This window comes from Xyrauchen texanus, chromosome 21 (genome assembly GCF_025860055.1).
Source record: "Xyrauchen texanus isolate HMW12.3.18 chromosome 21, RBS_HiC_50CHRs, whole genome shotgun sequence".
Lineage (NCBI taxonomy): Eukaryota > Metazoa > Chordata > Actinopteri > Cypriniformes > Catostomidae > Xyrauchen > Xyrauchen texanus.
In genome coordinates this window covers 21,271,314-21,288,669 of record NC_068296.1, presented here as the reverse complement: position 1 = coordinate 21,288,669, position 17,356 = coordinate 21,271,314, and the positions used below count along the sequence as shown (strand labels likewise).

General features: G+C 37.0%; 2 protein-coding genes across 3 annotated transcripts in view; both read right to left on the bottom strand.

Annotated features, from left to right (window-relative positions):
• The window catches only part of nrn1la (neuritin 1-like a), a 50,282-nt gene extending 46,270 nt beyond the window's left edge, over positions 1-4,012 (bottom strand). Inside the window, exon 1 of the mRNA XM_052152776.1 lies at positions 3,867-4,012. Within this exon, the coding sequence (XP_052008736.1) occupies positions 3,867-3,918 (52 nt within the window). The 5' untranslated portion in view covers positions 3,919-4,012. The remainder of the gene's footprint in view (positions 1-3,866) is intronic.
• Positions 4,013-6,203: 2,191 nt separating this feature from the next.
• The window catches only part of edc4 (enhancer of mRNA decapping 4), a 41,097-nt gene continuing 29,944 nt past the window's right edge, over positions 6,204-17,356 (bottom strand). For both annotated transcript variants that reach the window (XM_052152827.1, XM_052152828.1), the window contains 2 exons: positions 14,338-14,501; positions 6,204-8,347 (listed from right to left, as the gene is read on the bottom strand). In XM_052152827.1, coding sequence (XP_052008787.1) covers positions 8,164-8,347; positions 14,338-14,501 — 348 coding nt within the window. In that variant the 3' untranslated portion in view covers positions 6,204-8,163. The remainder of the gene's footprint in view (positions 8,348-14,337; positions 14,502-17,356) is intronic.

The window sequence follows — 17,356 nt, the reverse complement described above, 5'->3', positions numbered from 1 at the left end:
TATTTGAATAAATTATTAAGTGTGGGTGCATCGCAGACTAATGATCATTTTTAATCGCATGGGCAGCCTGCCATATAAATTTGTAGAGATATATCATATGTGGAGAGTTAGCTAAGATTTTGTGGCTTTACAAATGAATGATAAACGGGGTGGCTTGATAGGGGCCATGGCACAGCAGCAGTGTATGAATGTAAAGAAGCTGAGGTGCACCTTCAGGGATGCAGGTTAAAGTCTAGTGTGATATATTTTGATAAACATGTTCCAATGTGATTGAAATACTGTTCTGATAAATTGCTCATCTCTCTCACTCTCTCTATTCTGTTATATAATTAAATTAATTAATAAATAGGGGTGGCTTGTTGTGGAGTGGAGGCACTATTAATAAAGATGATGTGATACATTAGGCCCTCTAATGCTTATTATTGATAATACAAATTAGAAAATGTAAGACTATTCTCTGCTCATTAGTGATAATACACAATAAAAATGAAGAGACATTGCCATCCACAAAATTATTTGAATACACATCCTAAAACAAAAATATCTGGGTGCTAGTATAGATGTAAAAGAGTATTAATGTCCACTAACAGTATAGGTCTATATTACATTGTCCAAATAATTATTTTGCAAGAGCAACAAATAAAGAAATAAAAAAATAAAGAAAAAGCTTTAGGTGAAGGCTGCATTGGCAATGAGTTTAATCTTTTCCCTCCTTTTCTTTAAAAAAGAAGGAAAAATCGAGGTTACAGTGAGATACTTATAATGGAAGTTAATGGGGCCAATGTTTTGAGGTTTTAAAAGCAGAAATGTAAAGCTTATCATTTTATAAAATCATTCACATTAACTCTTCTGTTAAAACTCATATTATTTTAGCTGTAAAGTTGTTTAAATCTCCATTTTTGGCAGATTACTAATTACCGTGATTACAGGGTTTACAGTGTTACGTTGTCATGGCAACGAAGTAGTACAATTGGCAGTCTTGGGGAGTAACAGAATATTGGTAACCAGGGTTTAGTGAGAAATGAAATACATGTAACAGGATTACATATTTAAAATCCTAAATATTAGTAAGTGTATTCCACTACAATTAAAGTTAAAATAGTTGATAATCAGAATGCAGTTACATTCAAAAGTATTTTGATTACTAAAGAGATTACTTTGTATTTGTTGTCATTTGTTTAATTTAATATTAAATATACATTTCAGTTGGAAAACATTTATCTACAGTATATAAATGATGCTATCCGAGGAGCTTTTGAACAGTGATTAAACACTTTCTTATGATTTGTTTTATTCATATGAGCGCTTTCACACTGTTGTGATTGAAAAGGTGGATATGACATCACTGAGGAACTTTCCCTTGGGAGTTTAATAGAGTAGCTACATTGTATTTCTACAGTTTAACAAAAAACTGTTAGAAACGCTTTGATAGATGAAACTTAAATCCAATAAATAAACGATTACATGCCTTGTCGATGTTTTTTATGCGCTTAGGATATTTTTACAAAAGATCTGCCAGTGCTTAAGATGTAATCTAAAGTATTTAGATTACGTTACTGACTGAGTAATCTAACAAAATACTTTACAAATTACATTTTACATGATATATTCTGTAATCTGTAGCAGATTTTTTTTTTAAAGTAACCCTCCCAACCCTGGTTGTAACGGCGTTATGTAATCAAGATACAAAAATGTTTAACTGTAATCTGTTACAGTAACACCAATTACACTTTGTAAAAATTTGAATTACTATAAGCATTAAAAAAAAAAATATTTATAAAAAAAAGAAACAAAAAATTATTCTAACATAAAATTATAACGACCACTGCTTGCTCTAGTGGTACAATGATCAGATGCACACTCAACATCTCTTCTGGTTCTCTCTCATGACTCACAGGCGTCAGAAGCACCACTCACTGTCTTGATAACACCTGCCTCACTTCACCACTGTGCTATTGAGGCAAACAAGGTCAAACCATTAAAAGAGCCACTTCACTGCGATGGCCACAGGAGAAAATGTAATAATTTCATGGAAATTTCGACATTCTTGTCTCTTCAAAAAAGAAAAGGGAAATTTTTTCCAACTGTGAAGATGCTGTCACTTTCCAAGGACCCAACATATAACTGTAAGCATTTGAAGAGAACCCACTCGAAAGTCAAATGAGATTAGCAAAAATTTGTTATACGTTTTCCCTGTTAGTTTTGCCGTCTGACCGTCTATTGATAGTTTTTGCTGGAGCAGGAATAGCTGCCAGTACTGTGACATGAATTGCACATCATTGATGCTATGGCAGAAAGGAACATGTTTCTTATTGAAGTGGAGAAACATGCACTCCCCCCGGCGAACGGCCCATTTTCCAGCACATGGGAGCCTACTTTCAAAACTTCAGTCACTTCTCATATTACTATCATAACTTCAGTTGAAACACTAAAGTTGTTCTCTGAAATGCTTTTGTGATGTAATGACGACAGCAATAGGGACAGCATTTATTTTTTCATTAATAAAATATACAAATTGTACACATACATACAAAATTTATGGAAAATGTGCTTTAAGTGCTGTATAAGATTTTTGGTGTTCTGGAATATCTACAAGTTTAGCCGCTGGATTAGCCATGCCCCCTCTTTCGAAACCCAGCACTCCAAAGATACCAAATTAGCATTATTGAGAGAGACACCAAGCAGAAGCAGTTGTCAAAAACAACAGCTGCAAACTAGCACCCTCAAATGACAACTGTTATGAACAACATGGCATAAAATTGGCATTACTGGCACAACACTATTTTACATTAATATCTTTCAGGGAGTATAATTTTTTTTTTAATACCTTTCCATGAAAACAAAATCACGTACAGCACCTTTAACTTCTTCAAACAGTTTAAAAGTCTGGGTGAAGAAGAAATTCTGGCAACAGTAACATTTAAAAACTCATAAAGTAGGAATAAGTATTTACACACACATTAATGTTTAAATATATTTCAATCTATTCTTAAAATCTAGAATCTAATCTAATCTAATCTAATTACACTGTAGATTGTGTAATAAGTAGTTAGTAATTAATTACTTTTTAAGAGTAACGTACCCAACACTGCCGATAACATTGTTAGGTAAATGGGTAAAAGAGGTTACACTCTCCTGAGGGACAAGCTGTGAGGGGGAGAGCAGATGCTTTTATACAAGGCTTGCTCCTAAAGTTATGTTTCTCCACACACTGACTAAATCCTCGGGGAAACAGTCACATCAACGTCAACATATTTGCTTTGACTCCAAAGAAACGTCAGCGGTGCCCCGGGCAACATCCAGAGCTCGACTGAACTCCTCCAGCTAAGAACCCAGAACTCTGCAGCACTTTGGATAGATCCTCACTTACAAATACACACATTATCGACCAGTCTTAACATTTCGGAACCAGTATGTTTCATATCTGCCATTTTACTCTTTTTTTTTTTTTTTGTCTCTTTTCAAAAGTGAAACAACACAGAGTGAACAAAATAATCCGCTCTATTTGTGTAAATCATAATATGTGTCGTTGATTCATCGAATAAAATTAAAAGCTAGACACAAGCACTTTTAAAAGTTGACGTTCTTTTAAACCTGGCTTGATGTCTAAATACGCGGGACTCCAGCGCGAGACGCTGTTAAAACAGCTGGACGCGACGCAAAGGTCAAAGACGTACGTTTATATAGGAAAAACGAACACAGACTCCACAAACACGAGTTCGTTGTGAATGGCCCATAAGAGAGCTAGCGAGAAGAACCCTAAAACCATTTCATCAGTAGTTGTTATTAGTAATATTCACGTTTAACCTTCCGACACAAAATATAATAATTTGAAACGGTTTAACAAATGTATTGGATCAACTTACGCAAATGCAGAGCAACAGGCAAGATGAGACAAGCGTTGCAGAGGAGAGTCATCCTGAACGTATACCAATGAACAGATACGGATGATAGTACTGACGTGTGTAGTAGCCCTCTGTTGATTTAGTAGAAACCCACTGCATCAGCTCGCAATGCGCTCGAGCGGTGAATGATTCACCTAGCGCGCGTATCTTGTAGTAAAGGGGGAGGAGGCTGCGGAGACACAGATGCTCAACGGGGATTTTGTCAAAGCAGAAAACTTCACATCCTCCACCTGCATTAAACTACTACACTCTTGTAATACACACGGGAAACACGTTCATTATTCAAGTCATTAACAAACATTAAATAATGATAACATAAGTAGCTCTCGTACATTCAAATATGAAGATGGAAATCTATTAGGCCATATTCAGTAGCATGACATTTCTAAATATTTTAATCTAAAGCAAGTAATGATGTGCAAATCATTATATATATTTAATGAATATTAAAGTGATAGGGTATTGTTTTTAATAATACAACTCTTGTTTTCTGCTGTAGGAATATTTTCATTAAGTATTTTTTCATACAGCTGTGGACAAAAATATTGGCTCCCTTTGTAAATGTAAGAAAAAAAGGCTGTGAAAAATGTCTTTCACAAAAATCTAACTTTTTATTTATTGATTTTCACATTTAACAAACACATACAATAACAACAACAAACAAACAAGCAAAGACAAACAAGCAAAAAGTGCTTAAATGTATAACATAAGTTACATTATATATATATATATATATATATATATATATATATATATATATATATATATATATATATCTTCCTGCATAGAAACAAAAAAAACATAGACTTCCTGAAACAGGCAATCAGAGTTTATGTAAGAAAGAATGCAAAGGCTTCTAGAGTCTCCAGAATTTGTCCGATTTATGATTGAGTTCATGAGTTAGTTTCTCCAACGGGAAATCTGTGATAACCACATGGCAGCCGTGTGAACCTGGGTTGAAGTCAGACCACTGCAACACAATACATTTTTTGCCAGAAATAGAAGAGTAGAGACTCGGTGTCTGCATCAAAAAAAGTTTTGAAATAATCTCTTTGAGAGATTTGGCTGAGATCATGGCTTCTTCCAATTCTGATCAATTTAAGCAGAATTTGTTCAGCCTTAAAAGAGACTATGAAATAAAAAAAAAAAATAAAACAGTAGAATAAATGTTAAACTCTACTCTGACTTGCTTAAATGACTTTAATGATTCAAAAATCATCAAGCCTAAGAAATCTGACAAACACTTGGAATGCCACTCCATCAAGCCAATACTCCTAATCTGTGTCGGATAATCAGGATTCAATGCCAAGGGAGACCGAGTAGAGATAACCGGAGGAACATTTCAATATTTTCTCACATCCCTCCAAGCCAGCAATATGTTATAAACAATTACATTATCATTGAGATAATTTATTTGATCTATATTGTGGATAAAGGGGAGGGACTCAAGTCCTCTCCAGTAACAAGCAAGAGATTCAAAGTCAATCAAGAAAGAATCCTGCCTATTCCTGAACCAATTTGTCATCATTTTGATTGAGTTGAGCTAAAATCTAACTTTTAATTGAAGTAAAACAATTGATAGAGGGGAAAAAAATCAAATAATTATTTTTCTCCAAAACATATTGGCCACAATTATTGGCACCCTTAGAAATTATGAGTAAAATATATCTGAAGTATATTCCCATTCATATTTTAATTTGTTTTAGTACAACTGGGTGACTAGGAACATGAAATTGTTCAGCCATGACTTCCTGTTTCACAGGGGTATAAATAAGAGGTAGCACACAAGCCAAATTCCTTTAATCATCAATCACACTTTGTAAGACCAAAGAATAAAGTTATTATATGATATGTGGCAAAAGGTTGAAGCTTCACAAAATGGGAAATGGCTATAAGAAAATAGCTAAAGCATTGAAAATACCCATTTCCACCATGAGGGCAATAATTAAGAAGTTTCAATGAACTGGAGATGTTAAGAATCGGCCTGGAAGAGGACGTGTGTCTATACATTAATATATATATATATATTAATGTATATATATTTTTTTAAACTTGTGTTTGTTATCCATTATAGGATAGTTTTGTGAATATTTTGAATGAAAGATCAAAAGGATAAACAATAAAAGACATTTTTCACAGCCGCCTTTGCTCATTGCAAATGCATCATTTACCAAGGGTTCCAATATTTTTGGCCACAACTGTAGTGAGACAGATATATTTATTACAACTATTATTACTCAGTAGAATTATAGTATGTCTGTAAAAAAAAGTCCACAGTCTTTACTGAACATTGTTCAATGTTTTTTTTATTATTATTATTCCAAAACATATAAGATGAAAGAAATTTGTAAAATATACAACATATTTAGCAAACACAAGGAACAAAAAAATGCAACGCAATGGAAAAATCAAAAGTGGGGAATTGAACTTGTAAAAGCAGGTTAAATTTAATTTTGAATAAATGGCTCTCACCAGAAGCATGCAAGCATGCTGGAGTTTAATATATTCTTATCACTTCAGAATTACCTTTAATTACAGAGCAGGCTCATGTCAGTAGCAGAGCATTTGCAACATATGTGAATGAAGCAAGAGGACATATTGACCACACTTTGTAAAAGTGTCCTACTGAGCCACACTGACTGTACAAATGGCTATAATATGCACATAGCTCTAAAAAATAAAGACGACAGGGGAAAAAATAATGTGTTAACACAAACACAATAAACAGGAGCAGCACTTCCTCACATTATAAACTTGTGAGGAATAATGGCTGAAGAAAATAAACTTGGATCACTGTTGCTTTACAGCACTTTTAACAAAATGGTTCAGTAACAACCTTGTCTATCCCTAACTTTGTCCCCATGCTTAAGTGAAAAATCTAATTTCTTTAGAGAGAGGCTGCAAACTATTCAGCAAACAATTGTATGTGGCCTATCAAGCCAGGTCTGAGGACAGATTACCAGTATCTGATACACAATAGTCTGATAAGGCACCTTCTTTATTTGTTCTTTCTCTATCTGAGGGCATGACAATATAGTATCCTCCAAATGAATAACGTGCTGTCAATTTCAGCTGAAATCAAATACAATCAACTGATTAAAAGAGACTAGAAAATAGGCATTCAATTAGTTTCAGACTCTTTCTCCTACATGTTCAAATATTTGGGGAATAGATGTTCACTTAAGAACTGAAATTCACAGAAGCTGCATATACAAATAAAAACAAAATACATAAATGCCTGCCCTCTAGAGACTCATGGACGTACTGCAAGTTACAAACAGCCAAGTAACTCGAGGTTCCTTTTGAAGAAACTAAATAACTAAATTTTGTTAGCATTCCTTGGTAATATACTAAGTACTTTTACATATCTTACAGGACACTGTTAACAGAAAAATGTATGATCAATTGAGTGTGCTGATTTAGCAATAGTCCAGAAGCTTAATTTAAACTTTTACCATAACAAAAACTTTTGCTGTGACCTTGTCTTGTGTCCTCATAGCATTACCTTCTCTGGCCATGATAAACAAAAAACAAAAAGAGAGCAATCAAAGGTAAACATTTAGGGAATATGTCTGATACTCTACGATATTAAAAGGCAGCAAGTTTGCCAAATAACCGTATTTCTTTCAGTAAATTGCTGGGTGAGATAAGGATAAGTGGCATAATATAACCTTTAGCAATAAGGTGATGATAATGTCTCCATGTCGGCGGCGTTCGGCTGCATTTCAGCATGATAAACTAAAAAAAGGGGGAAAAACAGAGCAGCCAGAACTATCATTTAACAGAAACTGAGTGTTCACATTATAGTTTTCATTCTCCAGTCTTGTTCCTGATGGGTCAAGGATGAAAGCAAAAAATGATATTGTATTCTCCTGGTATCGAATGCACCATGAAAATAACAGCCTCTTAAACTGAAATACTCTGTCCCATTCTGCATTGATATTGATGCCACATACAAACTGAGGATCAATCTTTCACTTGTTCAGAAAAATTTAATCAAAATGCCACACGAGATGAAATACTTAATAGTCAGTCAGAAAAAAAGGGTGGACAGGATGAAGAGATGTAGTCCATATACATCAAATTGAAAGTCTAAGTCTGGACTACAACTCTCAGTAGTGCTGCGGAAAAAGCCAATAAGATGTAGAGTATAGATAAAGCAACAAAAAAGCAAGGTGAAGGTTATGATCACCCAAGAGACTGCAAAACAATGACAGAGGGATGGTAAAGATGTTAGCTGTGACATCGGCGCAGAGCACTAGTGGTTGACCAGGCCCTGCAGCATCATCATGAGGCGCCTTGCACGCTTGCTCAGGGGACTGTGGGCATCCTGCTGCAGGAAGTGGAAGAGCTTCTGTCGTACCTGGGACAGCACTGCTGACATGTGATCTCTGGTGACTGGATCTCCATGGTCCAGATTCATCACAGCATCCTCCAGATAGCTGTACATTAAAAAATATAGATAGAGAGAGAAAGAGGATAGATAAAGGACAGAGGCAGGGATATAGTGAGAAAGGATGGATGGATGGATGGATGGATGAATAGGGAGAGGATGGATTATGATAGATGGAGGATGGATAGAGAGAGGATGGATGGCAGATAATGGGGAGAGATGGTGTGATAAAGAAATAGAGTGATAGATATATAGTAACAGAGAAAGAGAGATACATAGTGTGATAGATAGAGTGATAAAAGGCATATAGATAGAAATAGTGAAGAGAGATACAGTGATAGAGAAAGAATGATAGTGATGCATATAGTGGTAGATAGAGAGAGAGAGAAAGATAATATATAAATATAAAACCAATTCACCGGATTAAATGGAGTGGCTTAAAGCCACTGTTAAATAACTGCTAACATCATCAATACCATTATACAATCATCTGCGTCATGATGCAGCAAATATTTTGAACTTCTATCTTCTCAGACAGCTTTGATTTAACCAGATGCACAGTTTGCATCATTTATTCTATCAAAATGTTTTTTTTTTTGGTATGAAGACAAAGTTCCTTTAATCTCTCTTTTTTTTAGTTTACTAGTTTGCTTTGAAGTCAAATCTCATTACTATTGGAAGAATTATGCACAGGGACGGATATCTAACAATGTATTAATATTAAATTCAAAAGCACTTTCTAACCTGGGCATTACTATATGAAAAATACACTCACCACATCTCTGGCCAAACCAGCACATATTTGTAGGTTTCAATTCAGTCAAGCCAGTATTTTTTGACAGCTGTACTAACAGAACATGTTTATTTCTTTAAGCTATTCCGGGATTAAACGTTTATTTTTGTCTTCCCTCCAGGCTGCTTGTGCTTTATAAAGTCCAGTATGGATTAGTAAAACACCACCTGTCTGAAAAACTATCTGGGAAATCTCTCCATCTGCCTTTAAAATAAAAAAAGACATTGCTGTAGGATACCACCAGAGAACTGAGCTGCATGTTACATAAAGGTCATATTAATTACCTTACAAGCAATCATTAAGTTTAAAGCTCCCGATTAAAAAAGGAAGGAAATGTAATACAATGACCTTAATATTCCCAGGACTGTGCAGTGTAGTCCTGTCCAGATGGCTAAGCTTTGATGCCTCATATCAGTTTGCTCTATTTTCAAACATGTCGGCCCAGTTCCAATACATTTAATCCCACAGCGCGGTTATCTCAACATCAATCTACCGGCCCTGAGATACATACGTTTCCCTGTAAAGGAAAATCACTGTTCACATCTTGCCCCTTGTGTTCTACTTAACTCCTTTATATGCAGAGGTGAATGACAAAGTCTGATGCATATTAGTTGGGCATTATGACAGAATATACCAACGAAAGAATATAAGTGATAGAAATGTCAACCATTAGGGATTTTGAAATACCATTTGTACCACGGTAGATATATATCTGCATTGTTATCAGTGCACAGGATTGTTTTACTTTCTTTAAAATGTGCAAGTCAGGAAGAAAGTAATGCAAAAATACAGGAGCAGGATGTCCCAAACAATTCAAATGATGAAAAACTTGCTCATAAGGGGTGTAACCCAAAGTGGAATTTAGTCGTTTATGGTTGCCAAGCGATGTCAGAACTTTCCAGTTTTCATGAACGTGGAATTGTTCCAAGATTCATAAGGGAATCCTGTTTTCCTTTTCCGATCTCCAGTGTTTTAACCTGCATCTGCAATGTTTAATGTATTATATTTGTACAAATTGCCAAATAAAACATGTGGCTCTAAAGTGCCGATATTTACAGAGAGTGCATCTTTTGACAGTGCAGAAGATTGAGCGAGTAGATGACAAAGTGATGGCCTAAGCGGAGTTACGTTGATATAATTAACTACTTTTAGTTGCGATGACAGTTAAAAACTGCACAAGTGAAGTCTGGAGTAATTGTAAACATTTTAAAATGTTTTTTGATCTTCATCCGGATCGCTAATTTCTGCAGTTTTAACATTGAATCTTAAGCCGATGTCACACTAGCAGACTCCAAAAAATTCGATTTTGGCAGAAGGTGTCACATTTGCCGACTGTTTTCCTGCGATCTCGCACTCTCAGTTGGAGGCACTGTCCCAGACAAAATGGTGGAGGGGTGACAAACATAACAACTCCACCCAACTCTCTCTGTCTGATTCCCTGTCAAATGGAGCTTGCCAAAAAAAAACAGGAGTACCACGTGAACATAAACAATTGTAAGCGTAATTTAGGAAGCGATTCGTGGAGTAACTTTACCTTGTGAATGTGTGTGATTGTGTATTTTTCCCCTCAAGGCTTGCTGTAGAACACATATGGCCGTATGCTGCTTTCAGTGAATAAACAAATTACTTTCCGCAAAAATAAATACCTCCGTTTTCTGATTTTATTAGTAATTTTAGTTTAGGATAAACCCAGTAAAAACACCTGGTGAAAGAACTATGGATTCCAATCTACATTTGTGATGATATGTGGCTATGAACATCTTGTCAGTTCTTCAGTAAAATAAGCAGCTCATTGGTCACTTGACAAACACAAGAGTCGCCCCGGCAACAGAAAATAGTTTCTCTAACAATTTTGCTGTGCTTTTCCAGGTGCTGGAACCATTATTTCAGCAGGGAGACCTGGTGGTAAAGGGATTAATGGCCTCCCGCTGACAGACGCGCTCCATCTCTTACCTATTGGCCAGCGATTATGTAAATTAAGCTTACACATTTTATATTTTAAAAAAGGAAGAAGAAAAATCTGCAAGAGTGACACTGGTTTTATGGAGACAGGAACCAGAAAACAGGCCAGTGGCAATCAGAATCATCATGGCACTACCTAGTGGTTGGTCACTGTGAAAAATGTGGATAGAATTCAACTAATGTGCAGTCACAGGTGTTTGTACTATCTGCAAATTTTACAATGGTTTGAATTAATCATTCAATAAGAATTTTGAGTTAGAGGAACTATCCATTTTAAATTATTATTTGTTTTAGACCCAATTTTCACCTGGTATTAAGCTATGTCTTGGGTGATCTGATCACATGTGGTTGGGGAGACAAATTATTTTTTAAACCTGGTCATTCAAATGCGTCTCCTGTGACCACTTGTGTTCAGATTTGGAGATGAGGGTCTCCGATTTTATGATGATATACATCAATCACTATATCAATGTATTACTGCACGACAATAAACAGTATACAAAATGGCTCGCGTTTCTACCAGATGCAGCTGAAATTAACCGAATACCAAATGCAACATTTCAAGCAGAATTATCCCTAATTTTATTGGATATAGTGTGCTGCGATTTAGATGTGTGTGCTTCTCATTTTTGTCAATGCATGTTGATATCAGATACACTGAAGATGATCCATGATTTCTCGTGCTGTATATGTATTCGCTTTTTTTATTTTTAGGTAATTTCCTTTTAAGTCGCTTGTAACAGCAAAGTTTAAACTCTTGTTTTAACGTTGCAGTTGACTGACAGGTCAGGGGTGGCGATATACTGCTGTCAAGGATGCATTCAGGACAGACCGTTGTTACACCTCAAATGCGATTTGGTCACACGTGTCTTTAAATACCTCCCCGTGTCCCCATTTCCACCTGGTATTAAGGTGCATTTCGGGTGATCCGATCACATGTGGTCAGCCCTAAATACAGGTCTAAACAGAGATAATCAGCGTGCCATTTTTTTACACCAGGGGTGGCTGTGGCTCAGGTGGTAGAGCGGGTCGGCTGCTAATCGCAGGGTTGGCGGTTCGATTCCCAGCCCACACGACTCCACATGCCGAAGTGTCCTTGGGCAAGACACTTAACTCCAAGTTGCTCCCAATGGCAGGCTAGCGCCTTGCATGGCAGCTCTGCAGCCATTGGTGTGTGAATGTGTGTGTGAATGGGTGATTGGAACACAGTGTAAAGTGCTTTGGTAACCTCTAAGGTTAAAAAAAAAGCACTATATAAGTGCAGACAATTTACACTTTCTTTGTATTATTACATGATGATAAAGCTCAACAAAGTAAAGACACTGACACAAAGATTGATGCATGTTGTCATAAAACAGAGACCCTCCCCTCCAAATGCGAACACAAAGGGTTACAGGAGATCCATTTAAGTGACCAGGTGTAAACAGCGATGTATCTCACCTGACCACATATGATCGGATCACCCGAGACGCATCTTAATACCAGGTGTAAACAGGGCCCATTTAGTTTTTCCGATCAGACCACAAAATGTTTTGCACCCCCTGTATTTAAGGCTGAACACATTTGATCGGATAACTTGAAATGCATCCTAATACCAGGTGTAAACTGGGTCTTTAACTCAAATGATATATAAAGCCTGTTTACACCTGGTATTAAGATGCATTTTTGGTGATCCGATCACATGTGGTCAGCCCTAAATACAGGTCTAAATGGGGTCTAAAATGCTTTGTGATCGGATCACAAAAACCACATACGAATGTGGTAAAAAACGCAGGTGTCCACATCACATTTCATGTGTAAATCAACCTCTGCTCTAAAACAAGTTTAAACTTTGCAGGTTACAAGCAGTTGAAAAGGAAAACAATATTTTCTGCATTAAAACTCCTAAAGACATGAATTGTAATTTAGCAATATATGCAGGAAATCATGACCACTCGCATTAAAATGAAGACTCCAATCATATCAGTAACCTTATAAAAGCTACATGGAGAGGGTCCGCAGATGGGGCTGCCATATTAGACTCACATGACCAACAAATACTACTGGCTTAATCTCAGTTATTTTACACTTTTACTCATTCATTGAAGTTATCATGGCTGACTGTGAATAATACATTTCTACAATGGCATCGGAAACTGAAATCCATTGATTTTAAAATGATGCTGCATCCAAGCTGCTAGGTGTCGGTGTGAGTCCAAGATGACACAAAGACAAAAGTTACTAGTGCACCTTTAATACCAGGTGTAAACGGGTCATCTGGTAAAGAAGAATTTGCACTGATGTCAGTAGCATCGTTATTTGTAGTGACTAATTATGTTTTGATTTGCATCCAAATGACAAATTAATGTGTAGGGTATTTAAATTCACTGGATGGTTATTTAATATATGAAACTTTTTTGTTTTTACGTTTGAAGCATCTACTGTATTTTCTAGTGTATCCCTTAAAAGTTAACAAAATGTACTTTTAGCAGATTTAAAATGAATAGCCTTGGTTTTGTGAAAACAGACCATGCTCTCTAGCATGTGTACCTCTCCCTGCAACTAAATAGCAAAGATTAGTAGCAAATAGCAGTAGTTAATAGCTATGATGTAACAAAGTTTATTGGCTATTTTTTTAATATTTATTTGAGTCCTTTGATATGCCCCAACCAAACTTTCCATATCATTAAGATACGAGTTAGCAAAGCAAAGGAAACTGCCCTTATCAAGTCATTTCATTGGGTCTTTAAAATAACATCCTTATGTCCACACAGAGAGAGAGAGAACACAGTTAAATATGGTAATGCATTTGCACATATGGGAAGTATGAAACGCTAGTATTTTAGGGTTTAAACCAGAAATATGACTGGCAGTGTAGTTTACAGCAGTAAAGGGACTTGCCAGCACACAAGCAGTGCATTAGTCTGTGATGCACAGGAGTTGGTCCCATTTCCCCAACAGAGAAATCTAATGTAGCTCAGAATGTAGAGGACTTTAATAACTGCTGCTCAATGCAGCACTGCCACACTAGCACAATGTCCCCTTGATCACAAGGTCATCCACAGAGGAATTAAAGAGAGGGTACGGACAATGTCTTAAGTCATTAATGTTCTTTGATATGAAACTGCACTTTGCCCTTGATAAGTTAGGTAGTATATAAGATCATAAATACATAAGTGTTTAATCATTAAAAGCATAGGGGTGTGCGTGCTTGTGCATACTCATAAAAACTGCTTGCTGCAAGGGGGATGCTGAAGGTACAGCTTCTATACAAAGGACTTATGAATGAGTAAATGAAAACTCACCTGATCTTGAGTTCTGTGCGTGTACTCAGGTTGGTGGACAGCTGCTGGATGAGGGACAGCAGGACGGCCTGATGCAGTGGACAGGGCTGCTGGCTGAACACTTGCTGAGAGTCAATGGTCTCACACACATACAGGACCAGATTCAGGTCTGCTGCAGACAAGGCCTGTTGGAAAGTTTAGAGACAAGTCAGGAAAAGAGCTGGAGAAAATGGATTAGTGAAATTTTTATGGAATAATGTAAATTCAGGTGGTCATTATTGCAAAATAAACCTTGACATGGTGATCAGCAGAGCATGTGAGCGGCGGAGCATTGAGCGAAGCGGAGCATTGAGCGTAGCGGTGATCATTTCACCTGAGTGAAGATTCCGCTCCGCATGCTCAGTGCTGCTCGCTCAACCCAGAATGCCCTTCGTGATAAGCTGGTTTGGGAACCTACTAAATAAAATAGGCCTGAGGAAGTTCAAACATTGTTTTAGGGAATTTGCAAACCTTATAGCCTACATAAATGCAAAGTATAAATCAAAGTTAAGAATGAGGATATCAAAAGGGAATGTGGAGAGACCATGAGCAAATATTCCTTTTGGAATGAGCCACATTGCCAGAAAGCACGAGGATGTACTATGTGAACATGGTAGTGCAGCAAAAGTTGAGCTAGTAGCCTTCAATATCATTTGATAATAGATGGTAAGATATCTCGTTGTTTTGCGATGATGTCAGTGCAGCTGCCAACTAGATGCCGGCCCGGTTATGTGGGCGTGCGAACGTTAGAACACCCTCAATTATGTAAACTTAATACATTTGCAAAGCATAGTTCCTTGAATCCTGTCAAACACACAAAAAATCCCTGCATTAAAACTAATAAACATATATGATCTTGCCGATTAGTGTGTCCTAATTCGCATGTGCAGCAATCTGCTTTCATGCCTCCATTGTACAACTGAGCATTTGATTGGTAAAAAGTTCAGCTCTCGCCATAGAGAATTTCATAGTGGAATTATCTCAATCGACATTCACATTGTTTCTAGATTATTGTGCAGTGATCAGATGCATTTTAAATAATAGCAAAAATTGTCATTGGCCAAAAAAAATGAACTATCACAAAAACCAAAATTTCACTGTTATTTGGCCCTGGCACAAAATTACCAGCTAACATAATTTCACTATATCAGCAGCACCTGGGAAAGTGTGAACGAGTACAAGTCAGGTGAAATCAATATCATTCTGATTGGATTATAAGAGCAGACTGATTGCAATAAAAGGAGGGAAGAAGTGCTTCCAATCATTGTGTTCAAAGATGTGCAGCCATCATCTATTTGCATCAAAATGGCCTCACATGCAAGGAAATTGCTGCACAGAATATTGCACCTGAAAGAACCATTTACCAGATCATCAAGAACTTCAAGGAGAGAGGGTCAACTGCAGTGAAGAAGGCTTCAGTAAGTATCCAGCAAGCACCAGGACAGTCTCCTCCTGAGGAGTCAGCTACAGAATCGTGTCACCACCAGTGCATAGCTTGCTCAATATTTGCGGCATGTTGGTGTGAGTGCATCTGCACGCACAGGGAGGCGAAGAATTTTGGACAATGGCCTGGTGTCAGAAGGGCAGCAAAGAAGCCACATATCTCCAAGAAAAACATCAATGACAGACTGAAATTCTGCAGGAAGTTCAAGGATTGAACAGCAGAAGACTGGTGCAAATATATTTGCTCTGATGAAGCCTCCTTCCAACTGTTTGGGACATCTGAAAAATCAATAGTCCGGAGAAGAAAAGGTGAATGCTACCATGAGTCCTGTGTTGTGCCAACAATGAAGCATCCTGAGACCATCCATGTGTGGGGTTCCTTTTCATCCAAAGGCGTGGGCTCTCACAATTTTGCCCAAAAACACTGTCATGAATAAAGAATTGTATCAAAACGTCCTGCAAGTGCAACTTCTCCCAACGATCCAGGAGCAATTTGGTGATTATCCGTGCATTTCCCAGCATGATGGCGCACCATGTCACAAGGCAAGAGTAATAATGATGTTGCTCGAAGATCATTGCATTGAAATTTTGGATCCATGGCCAGGCAACTCCCCGGATCTTAATTGTTAAGTTGAGCTACAGTCTTGTTTCCACAGGGGGGCAATAGAGTTCAGGGGAGACGAGAGAGGGTGGCATGAGGAAGAGTTGTGGAGTGAAGTGAGTTGGGTATGGTTGGTTGAAATAAAAGGTTCAGTCGAAAAACGTTTGCGATTCATCATTTGGAGTTAACATTAATCCCATAGAGAACCTGTGGTCAATCCTCAAAAGGCGAGTGGACAAGCAGAAGCCCACAAACTGTGATCAACTCCGAGCACTAATAAGGCAAGAATGAATCGCCATCAGTTAGGATTTGACCCAGAAGCTGATATCCAGCATGCCAGAGTGAATTGCAGAGGTTATGAAGAATAAGGGGCAACACTGTAAATATTGACTCTCTGCATATATTGAATGTTTTTGCCAATAAAAGCCTTTAAAAGTATGAAATGCTTATCATTGTTTTCCAGTATACCACAGAAACATGTGAAAAAAATAATCTACAAATACTGAAGCAGCAAACTCTGCAAAACACAAACTTGATGTCACTGCCAATACTTTTGGCCATGGCTGTACATATAAAAGTGTAGGGAATGTTAATCAAGCAACAATAATGGAAAAGAGAAAAACATTCACTGCTCTTACTGGATACATTTATATGCCCTTTAAAACTGAACACAAAATTAGGATGAGAAATTTCTCATTTTAATTTACAGACCTAAAGTCAGATAGCATTAAATCAGTAACCTATTAAATGTATTAAATCTACAGTAGCGTAATGATCATTATGTGGAGCCAACAGCAGAACAATAAGGAATTTCACTTTTACCTGCATTTCCTGGTAACAGTGTCACTCAAGACCAGTATAAACTGAAAAGCGCAAATTTGCGTGTATGCAAGTTTCTGCGCCACTACATGTTTTATCACTTGTAGAGGCATGTTGATGACTTGTTAAAAGTAAATA